At 38.6% G+C, this 18,105-nt stretch overlaps 1 protein-coding gene across 1 annotated transcript; it reads left to right on the forward strand.

Moving 5' to 3' along the window:
- The first annotated feature begins 1,020 nt into the window (after window positions 1–1,020).
- Window positions 1,021–8,448, forward strand: LOC131325215 (auxin transporter-like protein 4). The gene is made up of 10 exons (XM_058357344.1): window positions 1,021–1,290; window positions 1,407–1,554; window positions 1,925–2,150; window positions 2,575–2,760; window positions 2,917–3,029; window positions 3,479–3,662; window positions 4,221–4,318; window positions 5,853–6,060; window positions 6,787–7,044; window positions 8,013–8,448. Exons 3-10 carry the CDS (start codon window positions 1,959–1,961, stop codon window positions 8,223–8,225), a joined length of 1,452 nt encoding a protein of 483 aa, XP_058213327.1. The 5' UTR covers window positions 1,021–1,290; window positions 1,407–1,554; window positions 1,925–1,958; the 3' UTR covers window positions 8,226–8,448.
- Window positions 8,449–18,105: the final 9,657 nt, after the last annotated feature.

Raw genomic sequence — 18,105 nt, forward strand, 5'->3', positions numbered from 1 at the left:
TTAATTTAAATATTTGAGCAGCAGAGAACTGATTGGTAGAAAATTTATGATTTTGTTTGACTAACATAGTAATGAAGGGAGACCAATTGGTTAATTAAAAGTCAACTACATATTTGAAATTTGTTTCCAAAGTTTTCAGGTCTATAGAAGGCAGGCTATATCAAACCTGTGTTTTGAAATGGAACGTAGACAAACTCAAAGAAATTAGAAGAAATTTTAATAACGTTCCACATTAATATATTATTCCTTTCTCGAGAAGGTTGTGATTTTTTGGCACCCGACTCATATCTTAGGACTCGGTTTTTTTCTTCCGTTTGGATTTGGGTTTGGACGGCAAGAAGCAGTACTGACATTTCAATTGTCCATAGACAATGAATTATTAGGATTTTTTTAGCGTTTCGTAAAAATACTTAGGATTAGGTATTCATCTTGACAAAGAGAATTAAAAGAAGATACTAATGCTATATATCAAAATTGAAAAAATTCAGCAAAACTAAACAAAAACATAATGAAACTTTCGTCTTCTGTTAATTTTTAATCGTAACTATTCTTTTTTAGTTTTTTTCTCAAGACAAATGTAATCTCATTCTATTGGAGTCAAGTATTTGAATAATTGGAGTCAGGTATCTGAATCCGTCTTTTATACTGAACTCTATCGAGAGTTTTATGTTCAATGATATCTACCAAACTTAATCCTAACAAACTATCGCCCAGTTTAAATTTTTCTTTATCATTACGGTTATTCTTGCTACCATCTACTACGGTAACCATCATTTTCTCATCGTATCTCTTATCGATTGCTCGCCTTCTCAACATTTTCATTTAAACTACACTCATCTTAGCGAAACACTCTGTGCCGCATAGCATGGCCATTATTTGTGGTGATTAGTAGAATTTCTCCTTCTATTGGTGCTAATACTAATTCTGTTTGTTTCCTTAATGCTAATCATTAATCATTATTGAGCCGTTAAGACAAATTAGGCCTATAAAAAGAAGCTCCACGGCTAATGTATCTAGTCTTTACAGATCAAGACCCTGTCTCTCTCTCTCTCTCTCTCTCTCTCTCTCAAGCCAAGCCCCAAGAATCGAATCAGAAGTGGAATATAGTTCTCCCTCTCCCTCTCTCTCTCTCTCTCTCTCTCTCTCTCTCTCTCATTCATTTGGGTGCGTACTTAAATAGGATCAAAAGTGGTGCTTTATTGCCACTCTTTGCTCATGCCAATACTATTTGGGAAAACAGTTTTCTGTAGCTATTGCTGCTTTTGAGGCCTATATCGCCGCCTTCCGAAGGTTATTTCGGCCACAGCCTTTCTCCTCTGCACAACTTTAAAGGAATTCAGTGGGGGGATTGTTAAATTAAACGCCGCATTTAAGTCGTGTTGTTGTGGTTCTGTCATTTTCCACAGCTGCTGCAGAGCTCTTGGAATTTACTTCTCTCTCTCTCTCTCTCTCTGCCAAATCTTGGAATGAAGAATTTCAACACTCTGTTTTAACCGGGATCCTCTGCTTCCGAAAGAGATCTGGGTTTCACGAAGAAGACTCCTCAAGTACAAGGTATAATCAAGCAGTACTAAAATACTACCTGGATTATAATTGACTGTTCTTTGTTCCTTCTTGTTTTTCTCTAGAACTCCATTTTGGGGTTTTTTTTTGTTTTGTTTTGGTGGATTAGAGTAGAGGACTAGTGATTTTGTTGGCAGCGAAATTCCAATATTCTAAAAATCGCCAGGCGCTAATCGGGCGGAAAAGCAGCACCTAGCGCAGTCTAGTTGGCCGACTAGCTAGCGCCTAGGTGGGGACTAGTCGGCCGCCTTTTAGAACACAGCGAAATACTCTGTTTCCCTTCTAAGTTTCCAGTGTTGTAAATCGATGTTTTTGTCTCATTGGGTGTCTTTTTTTGTGTGCGTGTGTTTGTGTGTTTCAGATCTGGGAGTGGGCTTTAGAGGGAATCGAAGACAATGATGGGTCAGATACAAGCAGAAGAATCCATGGTGTACACCAATAACGAGACCGAAACCAATGGAAGTCTAGAGCTAGAAAAACATGGAGGAGACGAAAGGGAAGAAGATCGTTCCACTTTCGGTGTCAAGAGCTTCCTGTGGCATGGTGGCTCTGCTTGGGACGCTTGGTTCAGCTGTGCTTCCAATCAAGTATATAATTTCTTACCCATAAAAAATACATACAGATATATTCATACATTATATGCACATACATGTATATGTATATAAACACTTTTGAACGGTCGATATTACCCGGACTAATGCTTGCAGTCCAAACCCGGATTGTCGCTTGGAAGAAGCCAAATTCCTATTATGTATGCGTACGCTCTGGTAATATTCACCGTCGGAAACTGTTTGTACAAAAGTGTTTATGATTGTCCAAATTTATGATAAAATTCTTATGTCTGATAGAGCCGCTTACCTTTCAAAAGCCTTCATAAATCTGTATTATTGATTGCCGAGAGGGGATAGTGGGAGCGATCGCTCCTAGCATTCAGGATTTTGAATGCGGAAAAGGGACCTTACATATGGTAAATAGACGTTTTTTTGAAAATTTTGTTATGGTTTGTTGCAGGTAGCACAGGTGCTGTTAACGTTGCCGTACTCATTTTCGCAACTGGGAATGGCATCAGGAATTGTGTTTCAGGTATTCTATGGACTAATGGGAAGCTGGACGGCGTACCTCATCAGTGTCCTCTACATTGAGTACCGTACCCGGAAGGAGAAAGAGAATGTCAGCTTCAAGAACCATGTCATTCAGGTTAGTAACAGAAATAGTGTGAAATGGCCGTTGGAAGGGCTAAAGATTAGTCTGAGGGATGCGAAAGCTGACCCCGGAAACCCGCCCCTCCCTCGTTTTGATAAACAAACCACCTATTAAAATCTCTCCTCTCTTTCCTTGTGATTCATATTTCAGTGGTTTGAAGTGCTTGATGGGTTACTGGGTCCTTACTGGAAAGCAGTGGGTCTAGCCTTCAACTGTACTTTCCTTCTATTTGGATCTGTTATACAGCTCATTGCTTGCGCAAGGTAAAGGCTCATTAATTCTTTATCCATATATAGTGTACTTTGACCAACTGTAGATGAGTTCAAATTTTCTCTACACTATATTTTGCCTGTGTCGGTATTTCGGTAAGATTTCCTTCATCCGTTACGGTGTTTTGGTGCATTATTCTTCATTGAATCACGTAACAATTTTCTTAGAGATTTCATATGATTCAGTGACTGAAAATGCAAATGAAACACCGATGTATGCAAAATCCAATACGAAATACAACCAAAATTATCAAGTTGTATGTGTTTCGCAGCTGCTCGGACCAATTTAGTTGTTCTCAATTTTATTTAATTTTTCAGTGGAGTCCTATTTATAGGTCGTTAGGTAGCCTATCTGTTGTCGCGTAACGAGATTTTGAACCTACTTGCTTTTTTTTTTCTAAAAGTATTATGGAGTTTTGAGTGATTTATTTTGTTGGGAACAGTAACATATACTACATAAATGACAAGCTTGACAAGAGGACATGGACGTACATATTTGGAGCATGCTGTGCGACCACTGTATTCGTGCCCTCGTTTCACAACTACCGGATTTGGTCATTTCTTGGCCTCGGGATGACTACCTACACTGCCTGGTACCTCACCATAGCTGCTGCAATTCATGGCCAGGTATTCGTATTTTCCCGTCTTACGAACATTTACGTCGGGAGTAAAATTAAAACGATCATTGTTGTTTTAGCTTGGTAGCTAGATAATCTTGAGGAGCTCTAAAAAATATTAACAGATTCCGATCATCAAAATTGGGTTGAAAAGGGCCCACTAATTGTCAAACTAGGCGGAGAGGATCAAGCTCCTATTCTATCATTGGGTTTGGTTTTGGGGGCAGCTTTATTTCGGGATAAGACGGAACATATTTTAAAATTATAGGTTCACATATGGTTTTTATTTTAAAATTATAGGTTCACATATGGTTTTTAAATTTGGTTATTTTCCAATTTTAACCATTACTTAGAATTTCACAGCCTAGCTAACCTCCGCCTACTGGACAGAGGTTAATATTCTAGTAATTTCAAATAAGTTCGGATATCAACAATTTAGGCCAGAAAAAACTAAAACTCAACGTCTCCAAAATTAGATTTTTAGAAACCCTTTCATAATATACAAAAAAATTACAAAAGATTTGTCCATAAGAATTATTGAGCAATACTAAAAATTCTTTTGCTATAGGTTCCTAATGTGCAACACTCAGCTCCAACAAAGGCAGTGCTGTATTTCACCGGCGCCACCAATATTCTGTACACCTTCGGTGGACATGCTGTCACTGTGTAAGCTTTTTTTCACTACTTTTTTGATAAAATTAATTTAATATTTGGACTGTATTGTTATCTTCTTCTTCTTCTTGCTTGATTCTAAGCTGCTTCTCCTGCGCAGCTTTTGCCGGCCACCTCGGGGTCTGGGTTTGAGACCCCAGACAGAACCATAGAAAACTACATTCATTTGTTCCCCTTGGGAAATAAACTTGGCTTTAGTTGACTACGCCAAAATAATACTAGTATGAAAATCGTATTTAAAGATGTACGTGAGGCGAAAAATTGCGTGCGTATGAACCGATTCCCTTTGCATTTCGGCTTGTTTCTAATTCGCAGACTGATTCACGTTCGTTACTGCCGATATTTGAACATCGCAGTACTGGGTGTGATCTAGGCCCTTCTCAAAATGTTTTTTTTGGTTAAAAATAATTTCTAAAAATTCATGACCGTTACAAACAATTCTCACTACTTGTTGTTCAGTACTCCCACAACTGTTATACTGCTACCGGTATTTTAAAACTTTGTTTGATGTTGATTAAATTATATGCTATTTTTTATTTGCAACTTTGTTTCGGTGTGTCTTTGGCCATTGAGTCGCCTAGGAATTTTCTTATCTCTCAAGTTTTCCTATTGATTCGGTGGTGAAAAATGCGGAGGAACGAAATTAAATGTGATATCCAACCATGATCACCAAAAAAAAGTTATTTACCACTCCTCGGAGAGCTCAAATGTTTCCTATTAGTTTTGCCTCTTCCGGTATTTTAGTGCATATCGAGTCATTCATTGAATTACGTGAAAATCTTCTCGTCCCCCAGAATCCTCTCATAATCCAATGATTGGAAAATAGAACCAAATTCAAATACATACAAAACAGAGTACAGAGGATCGGATCGGAGGGGATCCTTAAACAGTCATTAGTTAGCACATATTCATTGTGGTTTTAACATTTCGATGATTGTTCTTGACACTTTGCTTTAGTTTCGTGTAGTATTAATTATTGATGGTCACCACTGGAATCCTATGCCCATGCCTAGAAAGTGTCTTGGGTCTTTCAAATCATTGCACGTGGTTTCTACCAGTTGTCAAAAGGCCGGCAGCTCCATTATTATTGGAATCTTTCCCCCTTTATATCTCCTGATTTTAATCCAAACTTCTACTTGGAGTGAGTCGCTAGACGCTAGTCGGGCGGAAAATGGGACTAGTCGGCCGCCTAGTGCCTAGGCGGAGACTAGGCGCCTGATTGGTTGGCTGTCTAATCTAGGCGTCGGACCACCACTTAGCGCCTACACGGGGACTAATCGGCCTAAGCGGCCGCCATTTAGAACACTGAAATGGACTATGGACTAATGACAATAGTTATGTGAAGAGTATGACATGTCTAAAAATCAATGAAAACATGAGCTTTACTCGATTTAGTTTAGTGGAAACGAACCAGTATTTTGAATCTCGTTAACAATTTACTCGTATTTGAGTATATAAAGAAACACTGGATTTACTACCAGTAAAAAACAAGAACATTCTAATTGAGATGGTGATGGGGATTTTGCAGGGAAATTATGCACGCGATGTGGAAACCCAGGAAATTCAAGTACATTTACTTGATCGCGACGCTCTACGTTTTCACACTGACACTCCCGTCGGCTTCCACCGTGTACTGGGCATTCGGCGACCAACTATTGAACCACTCCAATGCCTTCTCTCTCCTCCCCAGGACCCATTGGCGTGACGCTGCCGTTATCCTAATGCTCATTCACCAGGTCTGATAACCATGTTTTCTCGTTAAATCTATTTTTCCCAACAGAAAGAGTTGTGATTTTTTCAAATTTTTTTTTTTTTGGAGGGGGGGGTCCTCTTGCCTATGAATTTTATTTTATTACCTTTTCATGCATGTGACATAAAGTGATTGCATTGTCAAATTATGCCCATCGACCTTTTTTTCTTCAACTTTTTCTATGTCCGTAAAACTGTCCTTGCGAAAAAAGTGTTTTTGGTTTGATTATTATTATTATTTTTTTGATACTTCGGAATATTTTTGTTTGATTATTATCATATCAGTACAACATCAATTAGGTCGTAAGTATGGCCGTATGGGCTGAGCCGCTCAGGTATTAAGGGCCGGCAAAGGTCCTATGTACTTACTTTCTTACTATCAATGAATTTCTTACTCTTCCACCCAAAAAAAAAAAAAGGGACGACAGAGGTCCTAAAAATTCATGCATATAACTTTACTACAAATTTAAGTAGTTTTTTTTCGGTTCAGTATGCACGCATGGTAGTTAGCTATTGTATTAACATCTCGAAATTTCGTTCTTCTGTTTGTCAATACTGTTTGATATAATCCTAGAAGGATCAATGTTAAAGTCCAATTATTACTAACTTTATCTACTCTAATTTGCCCTTGGCCTTGAAATAAGAATTCTGGCTCCGTTCCTGTACGCAACGTCGCTAAATGGGTGTTTTGGGTTTGCCTGTCATGCCTGCAGTTTATAACATTCGGGTTCGCATGTACACCTCTGTACTTCGTGTGGGAAAAGGTGATTGGAATGCACGACACAAGAAGCATTTGCTTGAGGGCGTTGGCGAGGCTTCCGGTGGTGGTACCGATATGGTTTCTGGCCATTATCTTTCCCTTCTTTGGGCCCATTAACTCAGCTGTTGGTGCCCTACTTGTCACTTTCACTGTCTACATCATCCCTTCTCTTGCCCATATGCTCACTTACAGGAAGGCCTCTGCCCGCCAGGTATCTCTCTCTCTCACTCATACTGTCATTCTATCTTTGTCCTGGTCCATGTATTCGACAAAGGATCATCTCACATGATGATTTGGACCCTCAATGAGCTGCAAACGGCTGGTTAAGTCTCGGTTTGTTTAGTGAGCAAGCCGAGCTCTAGCTCAAGTTTTAGGCTTGTTTAGTAAACAAGCCGAGCTCAACACTCCGAAGCGCGTCTTGGCTCGGATCGGGAAAACTCAGCTCGTTTTTATGGGCTCGTTTCGTTTAGTTAATGAACTGTATATGCTCAGCTCGTTTGTACAAACGAGCCCAGCTCGAGTTTTCGAATCGTTTAATAAACGAGCTGAGCTCGAATACTGCACGGCTCGGTTCGGCTCGTTTATACACCCCTTCAAACTACTTACCATGAATGATTTATCGTTGGTGTCATAATCTGTGAGGCTTTTATGTGCATCTCAATTTACTGGAATGCCCTTTAATGATTCTTGAGAGAGAGAGAGAGAGAGAGAGAGAGAGAGAGCATAAATGATTTATCGTTGGAGTCATAATCTGTGAGGCTTTTATGTGCATCTCAATTTACTGGAATGCCCTTTAATGATTCTTTTGAGAGAGAGAGAGAGTACAAGCTTACAAAAGCATTTAAGGCTTGGGTTCGGAAATAGGTGGCCGGTCTTTTTCATTTCAGTTACAATTATATGCTGGAGTCCCTATTGTTGTTGTATTATGTTGAGATGAGCTGTCTTCATTGTTGAATAATATCTTCTCCCACAACTTGGACCTTTTGACCACATTTCCTCAATAAGCGCGCGTGAGCGTAAAACGTCTTTCGAAAATATTCCTTAGTACTACTAAAATTTGGTAGAGCAAAAATCAAGAGCCGCGGACCTAAGAAGGCTCGCGAGTGAGAGGAGGGGTTTGACCTAGGCCGTAACAAAACACTCACTGAATTAATACTGGATTTCTTGACTCAATTGCAGAACGCAGCAGAGAAGCCTCCTGTTTTCCTGCCCAGCTGGGCGGCCATGTACGTGGTGAACATCTTCATCGTGGTCTGGGTTCTGGTGGTGGGCTTCGGGTTCGGCGGATGGGCTAGTGTGACCAACTTTGTGAAGCAGGTTGACACATTCGGGCTCTTTGCCAAGTGCTACCAATGCAATCCCCCATCCCCGACGCCGCCGTCGAAACCCTGAGCCGACCATCGACTTGCTACAAACTCGACCGAGTTCAAAATCCAAAACTCAGTACACCCCCCTTCCCCCCTCTCCATATTTTGTATCATAACATGGGGAGGTAGCAAACATTTCCCCTTCCATGTGATGTGTGTTGGATTCCCCTTTTTCTTTTTTCTCTTTGTTTTTTTTTGGGCTTAATATTCCAGATAATTAATTAATATAATGTATTGATTTGTGGTGATTCCTTTGCTATTAAACAATAGGCTAATTAAATCATTATTTTGTACTTGAAGCTTGTAATGTCATTACTTTCATTTTCCAGAGTATATAAATACAACTTTTGAAAGATATACACAATATAGTATTATATGTGCCATGTGGGCTCAAATACTATTAAAGGTGGATGTTGAAATTAATTTCTTGAAAGACCCTTTTGACCTAATTTGATTCTCTTTAGAGGAGTGGGCCGTGGGACCCGCCCCAGTGATCACATGGGCTGCACGCTTTTTCCGACCCAACTGGAAAGACATGCATGAATCTCTCATTATGAAGCTCCAATGGGGTGTCAAACTTTAGTTCTAAAAATGGCATGGTTCTTCTATCTTTGGTTCCGAATATTGAACCGCAAAATCCTTGCCAGATCACAAAAATTCAATTGCTTTCCATCAATCCACACCAAAATTTTGCTGAAAGATGGGTAGAAGTTCTACCAGAACCTTGCCGGAATCAGAATTCTTGAAATTTATAGTGATTTGGTTGAATAGAAGAAGAGGAAATGAATCTGCCTAGTGGATGTGTGTGTGGGTGGAGAGAGAGAGAGAGAGAGAGAGAGAGAGAGAGAGAGAGAGAGATTGTTGTCGAGCTTTGTTCGAGAGAGAGAGAGAGAGAGAGAGAGAGAGAGAGAGATTGTTGTCGAGCTTTGTTCGATTTGGAGGTGGTTCGGATTCTAATTGCGTTAGATTCTGGGGGTGTTTCTGATTGTGTTCGATTTGGGAGTGGTTCTAAGACACAGTAAAAAAAGAAAAAGAAAAGAAGTGGGTCTCTTTTCTCTTTTTGATGTGCATCAAAAAATTAGTAAAAGAATAGTGAGTCTCTTTAAATTAGTGCGGTTGAGCGATTTGAAAATCAGAACGAAATTTTTTTATTGAACAATCCAAGCGTTAGTGTGCCAAAATGAGAAGGTAGATAGTTGAATGGAGGTTGAGAAGGTACGGAAAAAATGAGATGGAGAAAAATTTATTCAATTTTGAACCATTTTTAGAATTAACCATCGGAGAGGCAGTGCCAAAATTTAACAAAAGAACACTCTTTTTAGTGTCAAATTTTTGCCGCGGCCGTAACCACTGGTTTGCGATAGCTCCCGTTTTGGAATATGTAGCCTGGCTGGGCTATATATCGAAAGAGCCCGTTTATGATAGCAGGCCAAACCCATCAAACAGGGCCTAAAATTAATCAGATTAAATAATAAGTATGTCCCAAACTTTGTAAGATCATAAGTCTGAAGCATGTTTAATCTAGATCGCCAGAATTTTAAGCGAACACCTAATGTAAAACCAACAACACCACCCCCCCCTCCCTATGAGCTCAGAGTGTTTGAGCTAGCCACACCCCCGCGCCGCCGCCCCCCCCACGCAGTTTAATCCGATACTTATGTTAAGTCAAAACAAACGGGCCAAAGAGTTGAGTCTAAGACGTGTTTTTCATTATATTGTAAAACCTTGCGCTAAGACGATTTGTATAGCTGCTGCGTTTGATTATTCAAAAATATATTGATAAAAAAAAAAACACAGAAAGAGATATGAAAACAAATAACAAATCTTAGCTGATTCCCTGTATTTACCCACATTGAAATGAAAAGAAGTTGGCAATGAAAATGTTTTTGTGGTTAATTAATTTGAGTAAAATTTTCTTTATATAGGTGGACCATGGACGTGGCTTCATTCTAGGTGTGCGTAAAAAGGAATGGAATATCCCTATAGTTATGCAATTTTTCTTGTGGCCCATTTACGAATTGGGCTTTGGCCTTCATACATTAGTGGCCAGTCCACAGAAGTATGGCAACAAAAGCTCAAACCTTAGTAGAAATACCGATGAGATTAGTGAAAATGACGGCCAATAACGTATTTTTGATAATTAATATCTGTCAATAACATTTTCAACATTAACAAATATTTTCTCAACATTAATTATCAAAACACGTCTTGGACCGTCATTTTCCCATGAGATTAATAATACCACGCGGGGGTGCCTGTTGGGCCGATTTGGATTGACTATGCTCGGCAATGGACGGCTTAGATTGCATCTCGGTCGAATAGCAATGGACGACCGAGATCTGTTCAGCCAAAATACAATCTGAGCCATTCATTACCAAGCAAGGACGTCCTGGATGGGCCCAACACGCATGTTGTCCCTAACCCCAAGTTCACCGCACCATATAGCATAATATATACCTCGCACGTTGTGAGATCTGATGTACTTTTAATGCATCTGTAAAATTCTTACCAAACATTGGATATGTTATACGCTTAAATACATAATTGAATAGAACACTCATATCGGACCAAAAAATGGGCCCTTTGTCACTAGAGGGGGCTTTGTATAGACATGAGCTTAATTAACACCTACTGCAAAGCAAACCAAAAATGCAGTTGGAGTATAATGCCAGTCCAGAAAGAAGCTAGCAGTAGAGATCCTAAACAAATGGGTTACCCAAACTACATGGAATATAAGCACAGATAAATTTCAAAAATTCCTAGGAAGTTTAAAAGGGCCATAAGTAAAAATAAAGAAAAGAGAAGTCACCACTTTGCGTTACCCATCGGATTTGCAGCCATTCCATATCCATTTCCTCCAAGATCGACCTTCTTTATCCGAGGGATGCCCTTAAAGGTTACTAAGGGAGGAAAAACGATAGAAACAAATTAATTGGCTCATTGCCGATATTTGTCGCTCTGTACCTAACTTTGCCGTATCTATACTTGTGGGAGGGCCACGAGATCCCCTGTCGGACCCCCTTCCGGACAGAGGCTTGTCCGATCCCCTCTCAGCCATAGAGGGTCAAATTTTTAGTTCTTCTAGTTTCTACATAACGTTTCCAAAAATTTTAAGAATATTTCAAGATATTCTTGATATATACTCCCTCCGTCCCTTTTTAAATGTCCTGCTTCGTAACTCCAACTTATTAAAAAGACATCATCATTATATCTTTCACATCAACTTTTTCCTCAACTTTTTCTACTTACCCATCATCATTACACTTCTACTCACTTACTTTTTAAAAAGAAATCTACTTTTAGGGACAAAATAGACAATGCACCAACTTTTACCCATTAACTTTACAAAATGGACACTTATTAAGGGACAGCCCAAAATAGAATACTGGACTCTAAAAAAGGGACGGAGGGAGTATGATAATGCAACAGTAAACTACCACATACTAAAACCGTATTGTTTTAACTTAGTTTCAGAAATATAATGTCATTATCCTTGTTCCTATTGTCTTTGTAACAATTTCAATGATTAATGAAAATTTTCCCTTTCAAAAAAAGAAAAAGAAAACCCCTAGAAAACTTGGAGTGTTGAGAACATCAAGTTTGGTCAGTAATTTTAACATGAGTACAATTATGCTCGCTCTGTCCTATTTTGTTAGTCTTTGTTGTTTTTCAATTTTTTGAAGGGACATGTGTTTAATGCATCTCTCCTTCAGAAGTTGGTTTAAATTTTCGTTATTGTCCTCTATTAATTCTCACTTTTAAATTTATCTTTCGACATTTTTGAGGGTTAGATTGGGAAATCTAAACACTTTAATAGAGATTGGGTTTGGTCATTTATTTTAAGTCTTTTCAGGGACATTTTCGGAAGGAAAAAGTGAGGGAAACACTTCCGGATTTCGCCTTTTTTTTTTAAAGTAGTAGTAGAATAGTAGATTTACCTTACGAAACGTTTGCGTGTAAAGAGGAAATTGAGGTGGAGTTTTTTTTCAAACCTTACCAACATTATAAATTAATTTATAATGTTGAAACAGGCACTTATCGTGTACTTTATTATAAACTAATTAATCTATTTTACTGTCAGTCATATTTCCACAAATTTAAGATTAATTTTATCCTTATTTTGGACACGCGCGTTTTGCCGCCATGTTAAAAAATGCAAAATCAACCACAGAAATTCACTCAACTAATTTTGTTTGGTGACATGACATTTACGACTAATTCAAAACTTTTATTTAAAATTTCATTACATAAATTAGAGGTGGCAAATGGACAGGTTTGGGCGAGTTAAAACGGATCATGGGTTGAATATGGGCGTGTAGAATATGGGTCGATAGTAGGGGGTTGAAATAGATTTGGTCGAATATGGGTCAAGTCATATTAATTCAACCCATTATATTGTACAATATGAGCGGATTGGATTATAAGTGGGCGAGTTTGGACGAATTCAAAAATGTAGGTTGAGATTGCCACCTACATTCAAAAATATAGGTTGAGATTGATATAAAGTCACAAACCTCATGACAAACCAATGTTCTGGTTCCAAAACTATTCTCATTCATAGCAGTCAAACATTTATCATCATTGGAAGATAACGCATGAGCATAAATAATGTAGACATTGTCATGTCCACTCTCAACAAAAATAGTTTTCTTTTCTGCAATGTTTTCTACGATGCATTATGATTTTTCAAAAATAACTCTATGACCCTTTTCACATAACTGACTGATACTTAAAAGATTATGTTTTAAGCCATCAACAAGAAGCACATTTTCAATAGTAGGAGAGGGATCTTTATCAATACCTATGATTTTACCTTTATTGTTGTCACCAAATGTTACAAAGCCACTTTATTTAGTTGATAAAGTGCTGAATAGCTTTGCATTGCTGGTCATGTGACTCGAGGGTCGGCTGTAAGAGAATAAATAAGGGCGCTTTGTTCCTCGAATAGATAGGACATCTACCGGCTTATCACCTTCTATCAACAGAAGTCTCGGCTATAGATATAATAATGGATATTGATTATCCCGTACTAACCTATATTTCCAGCATTTAGCACCTAAAATCACTGAAAGGGTCGATGCAGCTCCCTTTCCACATTCATAGCGGTAGTTGTAAGGTGCTTTCTCCTCTAGTTGCTTAAGCCTAAGGATTTGGATCAATCAAGCAAGCAACCCATCAAGCAATAAATCCATCCATTCCGCAAGCAAGTAAGCCGGGAAGCAATAACTCAATCAATAAATTCATTGAGTTAAGCTAGCCATACGGGAGTAATCAGCAAAGTAAGCAGCAATCAAAGCAAGCAAGCCTCAAAGCGCCATCCCAACACTGAAAAACCATCGCCATAGCCCACCACAGCTAGAGATCCCTCTAAAGCAAGTAGTGCTCAAAAGATGGACAAGAGATAGAAGGCGTTCTTTGTCCCTCACCTCGAATGAAGGATCCAGTGGACCTTAGCCCCCTGTTTCATAGGTTTGGGTGCTCGAAGCAAGGGACGACTTGTTCTTTTTTTTGGTCAGCAGGGACGACTTGTTCTTTGTTGATGTCTTGGTAACATTCTTCCTTGAAGGCCCCATGTTGTTAGGCGGATTGATGGATGAATAGAAGCATGATGGATCAAGACGTAGATGCACTTGTGAGCGATCAATGGCCCCCCCCTAGAAACACTCGTACGGACCGAAAGAACGAATTCCTTTCAGCCACCTCAGGAGTAGGCGGATAGTACGACCCTAGTGACCTAGATTCAATCGCGATCGATCATCCACTATCCAAGAACCACCTTTCATTCTTTGCCTTTGTGCTCAAGCATACCTGCAAAGTGATTTATACATTGGTCTTTGGTACCCATACTTGTTTGGGTCCTTGAAGGTTAGTGACAGTATTTTTTGGAACCTATACCTTTTTTGTTCCACCATAGGTATTTCTTTTCATAGGACATGAATGTAAAATATGACTTTTCTTACCACAATAGTTGCAAGTAGTAAAAGGACAAGTTGATTTCACAGAGAAATTTTGATAAGACATTTGCTTTTGGGTGGGATCAAAACCTAATCCAACTTTATCGAAAATGCATCTTTGATTTCCTAGAATAACATCCAAAATATCTCTCCCTTTAACAAACTTAGACAAAGTAGTTTTCAAGTTTTCAACTTCTTTTTTCAGATTTTCATTTTCAAGATCCAAATCAAAAATTTTGTTTGTTGAAACTTCTTTTTCTACTTTCTATTTTAAAGTTTTATTCTCTCCTTTTAAAAAATCATTTTCGGCGAGAAGTGATGAGTTATTCTTTTTGAGTAAAATGTTTTTGGAGGCCAACTTCTTAAATTCAGCATGCAATTCTTCAAACACATTTAACAGTTCATCATAAGTAAAATCATCAGATTCCTCAAGAGAGTTTACCTCGCTGTTTTCATGAGCCATTAAGCATAGATTGGCTTGTTCGTTGTCATCATCTGAACCACTTTCATCACTGTTATTGCCCCACGCAGCAAGCGCTCTTCTTCTTGCCTTCTTACTAGAATCTTTGGCTTGAGGGCATTCAGACTTGACATGTCCTAGTTTCTTACACTTATAGCATATATGTATAATTGGGTCTCTCTTGTTCTCACTTCTGGTTCCATCCTTCTTTAAAAACTTCTTGCCATTTTCTTTTTTCTTTCTCACGAACTTTTTGAGTTCCTTGTAATCAAGGCTATTTCTTCATCACTACAACTTGAATCCGAATCATCTTCATCATCATTCTTTGAACTTGATGTAGAGCATTTGAGTTCTATATCATTCTTCTTCTGGCCTTGATCTTCTTCCACATTCATTGTTATTTCGTGAGTCATAAGAGAACCCAACAACTCATCAAGGCTGTAATTTGTGAGGTCTCGTTTGGCCTCGATGATTGCTGTCACTTTTGGCTCCCATTGCTTTGATAATGACTTGAGAATCTTTCTCACAAGCTTAACATTAGAGTAAGACTTTCCAAGAGACTTCAAACCATTAACAATATCAGTAAAGCGTGTAAACATGCTAGAAATGGATTCATCAGGTTTCATTTTAAACAATTCATACTTATGAATAAACTGGTCAATTTTAGATTCCTTAACCTTACTAGTACCTTCATGCGTGACTTCTAGTTTATCCCAAATTTCCTTAGCCGATTCACATGTAGAGACTCTATTAAACTCATTAGGATCTAAAGCACAATATAGTAGATTCATAGCTTTAGCATTCAGTTCAATTCTAGTAATATCATTAGCATTCCATTCCTTTTCCTCTTTAGGTACAACAACTCCATCTATGGTTTTGGTAGGATGGTGCGGCCCTTTAATAATAGCTTTCCACAAGTCAGTTTGAATATAAATACGCATTCTAGCCTTCCAATAATTGTAGTTAGACCCGCTAAACAAAGGAGGTCTATTGCTCGATTGGCCCTCAAGAAGGAAGGTGTCATAGGAGGTTGCCATAGATCTTACCCTAAGATGATCATGTCAAAAATAATTAGAGCCCCGCTTTGATACCAATTGGTCCAAAAGCAAATGCAAGATAGAAACAAATCAATGTAGTAGCACAATTGAGTCGACTCAACCAATAAGTACGCCAACAAGTCTAACAGATTGAGCTAACTCAAAGACTAGAAACACAGTAGATGCGGAGAACAATTCAACAGATTCTAAGACTGCAATATAAGTACGAAATCAACTAATTATGCAGGCTAATTTATCCCAAGTCTGATTTCACAGATTTTTCAATTTACTCAAGCGATATGGATATGCAAAACGAAAAGTAAATGAGTAAGGGAAAGGAAATCAAACACGAGGATTTTATAGTGGTTCAGTTCGCAACTTCACGGACAACTCCACTCCCCAAGTATCCTGCTTGGGAATTGTTGCACTATCTCCAATAGTTGTTACAAACCTCTAGCTTTGTGGGCGCTAGAGAACCTTTCAATGAGCGATTACTCTGAATCCTAACCAACTAGCTAAGACTCTGGTGCTAGTCACACCTAAACCCAAATGATTTTTTCTATTCAAAAATCACTCACAAAAACGGTTTCAATCCCAGAAAAGGGTGTGAAATCTCTTTTACAATAAGGCTTAAAAACACCACTCAAACTAGTGTAGAATATTCAAGATGAAGCGTAGAGTTTTTGACTGACAGATTTTTAAGAGTATGCTCACAGTAGATAGCTTCAAGAGTTGCATTTTTCTGCACTTGTTCTTGTTCTCCTTTTTAACGTGGAATCCCCAATTGAACGTGGAAATCTTTTCCTCTTAGCTGTTGCACAAAATCAGCCCCATAATCTTTCCATCTCCAATCTTCCAGCAACAAGATTTCTTCTTTCCTTTACGAGCCCTTCCAGCCGTTAGAAAATAAGGAGAGATTTTCCTTAATCTCATTCCTTCTTCAATTTACTTGACTATTGGTGATAGGAATTGTAAAGTCCTTTCCTTTTGTATCTTCAATCGACCCACGCAAATCCTCTTCAATGTTGTTCTATACTTTCCTTTCCTTCTATCGCGGCATCGCCTCTTTCTTGCACATAAACGTAGAACCCTAGGAAAGAAAAAATAATTCCCTGCATCTACCACATCTTGTAATCTTTTAGACAAGGAATTGTTACATAAGTCCCTTAAAAATCAAGGAATAACATAATTAGCCCAATAAGAATATATTTCACAAATGAGGCCAAATTGACTATTGCAATTCCAATTAGTTTATGCTTGTTATCATCAAAATCTAAAACCATGGGGCTAATAGTCACCACGGCCTTTTCCCTCCCATCGAGAACTAGGGTCACCATGGTCTCAACCCAGATCTTTTTCCTTGGCTATGGGGCGTCACATGGAGAAACCCGACCCTAGCCATCATTGTTTGTAATCTTGGATCGATGTTTTTTTTTAGAACAACGAAGCAAAAAGAATTATAAAGCAAACTCAAGTTGGCAAGAAAGTAACAGAGAAAACACCCAATGGGCCTAGCCCAGAACACCCAAGGGTCTAAATAGGTATAAAAATAACAATAAAGCCCACAAGAAACCCATTACCCAAATACAACAAAAAATCCAAAATACCGAAACCCTAACCCAAAAACTAAAAGGCATAATCCATAAACAATATAGGTCTAGCCGGAGACCAACCCATAGACAACATGGGCTAGCCTAATCAACAGTCTTGGATCAATGTTCAATTGATGCCCTGCATCCATCCCAAAATAAAAAAAACCCAAAAAAGACTAAGCAAAACAGCAGAAGTTCACATCACACACACACACATATGTATGTGTGAAATCTTATTTTTCTATCATCGAATTAATTAATGCATCGACGTTACCGGCACGTAAATGATTGATCTTAAACAAGTTGGTGGACATAAACAAGTGGGTAACAAAGAACAAAAATACTAAAAAACAAGTAGGTGGAATCATTATTCTCCCTGTCAATAGTAAATCCATTCCTGCTGTCCATTGATTTACTGTCCCAAGATTCCGTAGGATCCATTAATGACTCCTCCCTTGTTTGAATTGGTAGCTCCACCCGATTCTGTCCGTTCGTCTCCGCTGTTTAATTTCGTAGAAATTGAATCCACCTGTTTCTTGTCGTGCTTTGTGGGATCCCCATGCAAATTAACGTTCTTGTCTCCCATTGAATCATTATCTTTCTTGTTACAAGGGCCATCGTTCCAGAACCCCACCGTTCAGCAGAAGAAAGAAAAAGGTTCAAGGTTGTTTCAGCCCCACGTATTTCTATCCTCAAATTACCCCACATATTTCTATCATCAAATCAATGCTTTGACTTTACCGGCACGTGAATGATTGATCTAAAACAAGTTTGTGGACATAAACAAGTAGGTAACAAATAACAAAAATAAAAAACAAAGTAGGTGGACCAGTGGAGCCCTCATTTGACTCAGATTAGCTTG

The sequence above is a fragment of the Rhododendron vialii genome, chromosome 5a (assembly GCF_030253575.1).
Source record: "Rhododendron vialii isolate Sample 1 chromosome 5a, ASM3025357v1".
Classification (NCBI taxonomy): Eukaryota; Viridiplantae; Streptophyta; class Magnoliopsida; order Ericales; family Ericaceae; genus Rhododendron; species Rhododendron vialii.

Coding starts and splice junctions, on each gene's coding strand:
- LOC131325215 (XM_058357344.1), top strand. CDS start 1,959: ATGATGGGTCAGATACAAGCAGAAGAATCCATGGTGTACACCAATAAC. Junction 3,030..3,478: donor CAGCTCATTGCTTGCGCAAG/GTAAAGGCTCAT, acceptor TGTTGGGAACAG/TAACATATACTACATAAATG. Junction 3,663..4,220: donor CTGCTGCAATTCATGGCCAG/GTATTCGTATTT, acceptor CTTTTGCTATAG/GTTCCTAATGTGCAACACTC.